General features: G+C 35.3%; 1 protein-coding gene across 3 annotated transcripts; it reads left to right on the top strand.

Moving 5' to 3' along the window:
* The first annotated feature begins 590 nt into the window (after positions 1-590).
* Positions 591-4,857, top strand: LOC131168738 (uncharacterized). 3 transcript variants are annotated; one of them, XM_058128511.1, is made up of 4 exons: positions 591-1,336; positions 2,277-2,464; positions 3,267-3,929; positions 4,717-4,857. In XM_058128511.1, exons 1-4 carry the CDS (start codon positions 697-699, stop codon positions 4,762-4,764), a joined length of 1,539 nt encoding a protein of 512 aa, XP_057984494.1. In that variant the 5' UTR covers positions 591-696; the 3' UTR covers positions 4,765-4,857. The 3 variants fall into 3 exon arrangements, with proteins under 3 accessions (XP_057984494.1, XP_057984495.1, XP_057984493.1); XM_058128512.1 differs by lacking the exon at positions 4,717-4,857 and adding an exon at positions 4,482-4,698; XM_058128510.1 differs by lacking the exon at positions 4,717-4,857 and having other exon boundaries at positions 593-1,336; positions 3,267-4,182.
* The last annotated feature ends 1,165 nt before the right edge of the window (positions 4,858-6,022 follow it).

The following is a 6,022-nucleotide window of genomic DNA, read 5'->3' as shown; positions in this document are numbered from 1 at the left end:
TTCTTTGATTTTTCTTGATATATATATATATATTAATAATTTCGGTTTGATTCGATTTTTTTTTATTTTTTTGAAAATAATCTAATTGAATCGATTAATTGAAATTATCAAAAATTATAAACCGAACTAAATCAATTGAATTTTAAAATTGAATCAATTAAATCGAATTGATTCAATTCGATTCAATCTTTGGATTTAAACCAAATTCTACCCTCCCCTACTTTTAGGTGAGATTAAGAGAGAAAGAAATAAAATACTATTTAATTTTTTTATTTTAATTTTTAATTAAAATTTATTTTTTTACTATTATTGTATTTTTTAAGTAAAATAAATAAATAGAAAAGAAAGAGTAAAAAATAAAGAATATAAAAAAGAGTAATTATATTATAATTTTTAAAAATAATTTATAAAAATCAAAATACTATTTTTTTATCAAAATTCTATGTTATTATTGTACCTGTTAAAATTTCAAATAAATCATCATAATCGGATATAATTGATATGTTATTTTCTTTTTTTGAGGAAGGATATAATTTATATTTTGTATTTTTTTTTAATAAAATATCGCTGTCATGAGGGCAAAATTGACGTTTTGTGCGATCGAAATCGTCCTTTTTTCCTGCGGTTTCCGATAATAGGAACTCCAGAAAGATACTGTCTGCAAGTCATTTGTGTTTACTTCAAATCCAAACCACAATGTCATGGCTAGCGAGGTCAATTGCTAACTCTCTCAAGCTCGACGACGACGACGACGACGACCGTTCTCCTAACCCTAATGTCACCGAATCAAAATCACCCCCAATTCCTCAATCTGATCATCACTCCAAATCATCGTCACCAACATCTCCTTCATCCACAGCCTCCGCCACCACTCCACGTGGCGTCAAGGAAGACCTCTCCGAGCTCACTAAAACTTTAACCCGCCAATTCTGGGGCGTCGCCTCTTTCCTCGCTCCTGCACCTGATCCCTCCTCCCCTTCCTTTCCGTCTAGTAAGATCTCCGATGGACCGGGCGATAATCCCCAACCACACCAGTTGCCCGATCCGGAGGAATCCAATGAGGATTTGATTGCGGGAATTCGTAGCGACTTCGCCGAGATTGGTGGGAAATTCAAGTCTGGGATCTCTAAGTTGTCGAGTAACGTGAATGTGTCGGAGATCAGTAAAATCGCATCAAATTTCCTTCAGATTGGATCGGAAAAAGATTTCACTGACGAGGATTTGGTTGGCAGTGCTGTCGGTGTGACCGAGGAGGTTATAGCCTTTGCGAGGGATATCGCGATGCATCCAGAGACTTGGCTTGACTTTCCTGTTCCTGACGATGAAGATTTCGATGGTATATATATTTTTTAAAATCTCATTTATGTGTGTGATTTTTTTTTTTGCTTCTAAGCATGTGAATGCTTTGATCTCGATACAGGTAGAACTATTAAGCTGCTCTTTTAATTTAAGTGATTTAGGAATGGAAAAGTAAAATGTAGCTTTGGTTTAGTTTCAATCTGAAGATGTTTGTCGACAATGGTTTTCTGGGGATGCTTTTTCTAGCGTCTACTTGATAGTACTGAAATACATTCCCAGTTTTAGCTCTTGAAATGAAGAAGTTTCGTGATAGTGTTTAGTATAAATTTTATAGTTATATCGTCTGCTCCTGAGAATATGGATGCTGAAATGAATTCTTGTAGTGGAGGTTGCATTATGTATTTGCATTTGGCATTTCCTTCAATTATCTTTTTGCATTCAACTATTCCAGCTAAATTGTGGTTTAATTGTTGTGCATGTGGTATAAAACTTATAAAATTAAGTGTACACTATATAGAATTGTCATGTGTGATTGGGCAGTCAATTATCACCTACTAGCTACTAGTTTTTTGTTGTAGAAATTACTCAGTTTTCGTTAAGAAATGATAGAATTTGCCATTCTATTCCTTTTTATGGATCAAAATTATTATTTCAATTTTCAACTATATGGAACTTTGTTTCCTTCATGGCCATATCAATTGGGTCTGACCAGTTTCAGTTCTGGGTTGGCATTTCAGTTCCTGAGCCGGAACTGTGGCAAGGTGTACTCTACCTTGTAGTTGTAGATACCTTCAAGGCAATGTAATAAGAATAGTGAAAATGCTGTAGGCTTAATTGGAGTGCGTATCTTGTATTCCATAATTTACTTGCTATCGAATAAGAGGAAATTCTTCGTGGCTCTTTGATAGGTTTCCTTGTATTTGTGGCTGATGTCAAGCATCTTGTTTTTTTTTTTTTTTCCCTTCCCATTTTTTCAGATTTTGACATGTCTGATGCCCAACAAGAACATGCTTTGGCAGTTGAACGTCTTGCCCCCAGGTTAGCTGCTCTCCGAATTGAACTTTGTCCAGGATATATGAGTGAGGGCTGCTTTTGGAAGATTTACTTTGTACTTCTGCACCCTAGGCTCATTAAACATGATGCTGAGCTACTTTCAACTCCCCAGGTATGTTAGTTTTCTGTAGTGAAGTATCTCATTTTGCATTTGTTGATTAGACATGTTCTATGGATGCCTGTGCCATGCATCACCAGGGTGTGATATTGGTGCATGGTGTCTTTTTCTGAATAATTCTGTTAGCTGATCAATGTATCCAGATATATTTCATGGTGAATATGGAAAGTATGGAGAAATTGGGATTTGAGTATAGTTGGTAAATGGGAGATAGGTTAGCTTATTAATCAAGTGTTGTTGCTAAATCCTTTTGCGTCTGCAGCCAAGTCATTGTAGATGTACCTCTCATCTTCTTTACTTTTATTTTTTTTTTAAGTTGGATATGCTCAACCTTACAACTGTTGCATCTATTAGTTCTCTCTTTCTATATTCCAAACAGATAATCTTTAGGGAAATTTTTCTTTTGTCGGGATGATTGTCTTGATCCTTGATACATGGTCACAATTTAAGATGATAGCCAAGTCAAGTGATGTGTGTCACAAATTTGATGAAGTATCCTTTGAAAGCTTTAGAATTGCTTTAAAACGTAGCCTTTATTTGTTGTATGGTTCAGGTAGTAGTCCTCTAGGCTATAACTTCTAGGTTTTGACCATTACCAAAGATGGGGGCTGAGAGGGAGTATTGGGGTCAGAAAGTTTTGAATATTGGAGTTAGGTAGTGATTTTCAAGTGTCCAATTTGGCATTTATGTCTGTCAGACTGCAAGTTGATCAAACTTTTGTCTAATTTAAAGATATCATCTGCACTGGACCATTAAATTACTAGGTTGAATCACTAACTTTAATGTGTGCTTGCAGATAGTGGAAGCAAGGGCAATGTTGTCACATGAGTTGCAGAACAAAGCTAAGGCAACCAAGCCAGGTTGGTCAGGAATTGGCACTTCTAGATCGACAGGAACTGCTGATTTACCACATGAAGAGTCTCTTTCTGTGCCATCTCATGCTGAGTATGAATCAGTGCCTCTAAAGACATCCAGCATTGAAGTAGGCCATCCCACTATTTTAGCCAATACATCTGGCAATGAAGCAATTCCTTCTGGTATTGTAGATGAACAAGAAACAGAGAAGCACCCAGTTCTGAGTACTGAAATGCAAATTATTGACAAAGCTGTGGTTGAGGAGGAATCAGTTGACCAGGCCAAACATCGACATCTATCTAGTTCCTCTTCTAAAGTTTTAGATGAGAAATTTGAGGATGATGCTGATGATTGGTTGAAAGATGAAAGTTCTGAAATGGTAGGCACAAGTGGGAGCACAATGCATATCGGAAATGATGAGGATGTATCATTCAGTGATCTTGAAGAAGATGATGGAGATGTGCCTACAAGTTATAAGAAAGTAACATCGGGTTCTGATGCTTCAACAAAAGACTCACGAGATTGGGTTCAGTTGAGCAAAGGCTCTTCAGACTCGGTTAAGGATATTAATCCTGTCAGCGTGAAACATGCGGGGTCTGAGCAGGTAAGTGCTGCTAACTCTGAATCCAAGGAGTCCAATGATTGGCTTGATGTTGAGGACATTGATGTGATGTGATAATTCCATAAAACCCTAGCTAATGTGTTTTCTGTCTTTCAGTTACGTTCCTGTGAATATATATGGTTTCTGCAGTCTGAATTAGGATTTGGAAACTATACGTACATAAATCAAACCTAAATTGGATGATGTATTTGAACTATAATAATTTTCAGTGCTCTTGTGAAATATTCGTTTTTCACTTGATGTGGGAAATACATTATGTCAACTTTAACCCTATGAAACCACAAGGCCTTGGCCTGGTGGTATGACCCTCTGCTATGAGACTTGCAGCACTTTCCTTCTTTTGAGGCTTGGGTGGTTCCTGTTCATAACATAATGTTTGTGATTAGTACTTGATGAATGTGATATTTATGAGTTATATAGAGTGTACTTATCTATTGATGAATTATAATTGCGATATTTGATTTGTTGGTTGGAACTCACTTGTAGAATATATAGTCAAAAGTATTCAATAATATAATATACTGTAATTCCCAGAGACAATGGGAGGAACTCTATTGTGCTGAGTAGCCCCGTCCGTTTCGTAAACCCTTCTGGCCAATTCTATTTGGACTATGGATTTCATGAAATTTCCAAGTTTTCACGCTTGCAAACACTTAAATTCTATGTTATCCAGGCTGGAGTAGAATTATTATTTTCTAACATTGGCTTGTTCCCAGTAAACAGTCTACTGTACACTGATATTTGCTTTTCATCTGTCAATGATTTTCAGATTCTCAGTTCTGCATTCAGTAGAGAAATGATGAATTTAGAAGTCTAATGCAACCATAACTCAATGCATGCAAGTAGGAAAGGGATGTACGCACACACGCGCGCACGTGTGTGGACGGCCACCCACCCAAAGTTGCCTGACAGTAGATGGTTTAAGGTGTAATTTAAAGGGTCGATCAGTGATTTCCAACTCTTCTTCAAGGTTGTGAATTTTTAAATTTAAATTATAATCAAAATTTAACAAATAAAAATATTTAGAAATGTGAATATAGTTTTTATATATTATTATTAAAATTATTTATATGAAAAAACAGAAAATAAATGAAAATAAAGAAAAGACATTTAATTAATACCTAACGTGTCCTATACCTATGGTAGGCGATAGAGATGGCAACGGGTCGGGTTTTTGCGGATACTCGATCCGATTAAACCCTAATAGGACGGCCTTGGGTATTATATAATTGAGTTTGAGACGAGTTCGGATTTGAAAAATAATATCCGTTATGAGTTCTAGTGTGATGAGTTCTGGTCGAGTTTGGGTTTTACATGTTAGGTATCTATTACTAAAATCTATTTACATAAATACTTAATTAAATATAAAATATATATTTTTATAATAATATTTATAAATTTTCATATATTTTACTTTATATAAAATGAAATTTAAATATTTTATGAAATTATTAAAATTTTAAAATATAAATCATTAATTAAAATAATTTTTTATACGAAATATTAATTAAAATATATAAAATTAAATGGGTTTATTGAATTTTGATAATAATAATCGGGTTTAGGTAGTTTAATTTTTACGGATATTATTCGTTGTCATCCCGGTGATGAGATGATAGGCCAAAACTTTGATGGGATCATGAACTCTATTGCTTCGAAATATATATATATATTTTTTGAACTGGAAAAGCGTGACTATTATTCATGAGAAGAGAGCCATTACAGCCTATCTCTATTTATGAGAGAGGCTAACTGATCAGGTAGGTTGGAAATCCACCCTACAAATAAAGATCCCAATCTTACATTACATGCTAACCAATGGGCACATTCATTAGAGGATCTAGGAGCAAACTGAACAGAGAAATTGGGATAGAATGCTAAGGTCTTAAAAATTATCATGAATAATATCGTCCAACTCCCAAGGCGGCGGCGGTAGAGGAGCAGAAATAATGCGAAGCAGAAATAATGCGAATCAATTGCAGAGAATCGGACTCAAACAGAACATGCTGGTACCCCTACTACGCATAAAGATCAGAGATTCTCTAAGAGCATGCGCTTCTGCTGCTAAGGGAGAA

Source organism: Hevea brasiliensis, chromosome 10 (genome assembly GCF_030052815.1).
Source record: "Hevea brasiliensis isolate MT/VB/25A 57/8 chromosome 10, ASM3005281v1, whole genome shotgun sequence".
NCBI lineage: Eukaryota > Viridiplantae > Streptophyta > Magnoliopsida > Malpighiales > Euphorbiaceae > Hevea > Hevea brasiliensis.
The sequence above is the reverse complement of the archived record's forward strand: the minus strand, read 5'-3'. Positions and strand labels throughout refer to the sequence as shown.

Excerpts from the sequence above, each read along its gene's own strand:
- LOC131168738 (XM_058128510.1), top strand. The coding sequence starts at position 697 with ATGTCATGGCTAGCGAGGTCAATTGCTAACTCTCTCAAGCTCGACGAC. Across the intron at positions 1,337-2,276 it reads TGACGATGAAGATTTCGATG|ATTTTGACATGTCTGATGCC; the intron begins GTATATATATTT and ends CCATTTTTTCAG. Across the intron at positions 2,465-3,266 it reads AGCTACTTTCAACTCCCCAG|ATAGTGGAAGCAAGGGCAAT; the intron begins GTATGTTAGTTT and ends GTGTGCTTGCAG.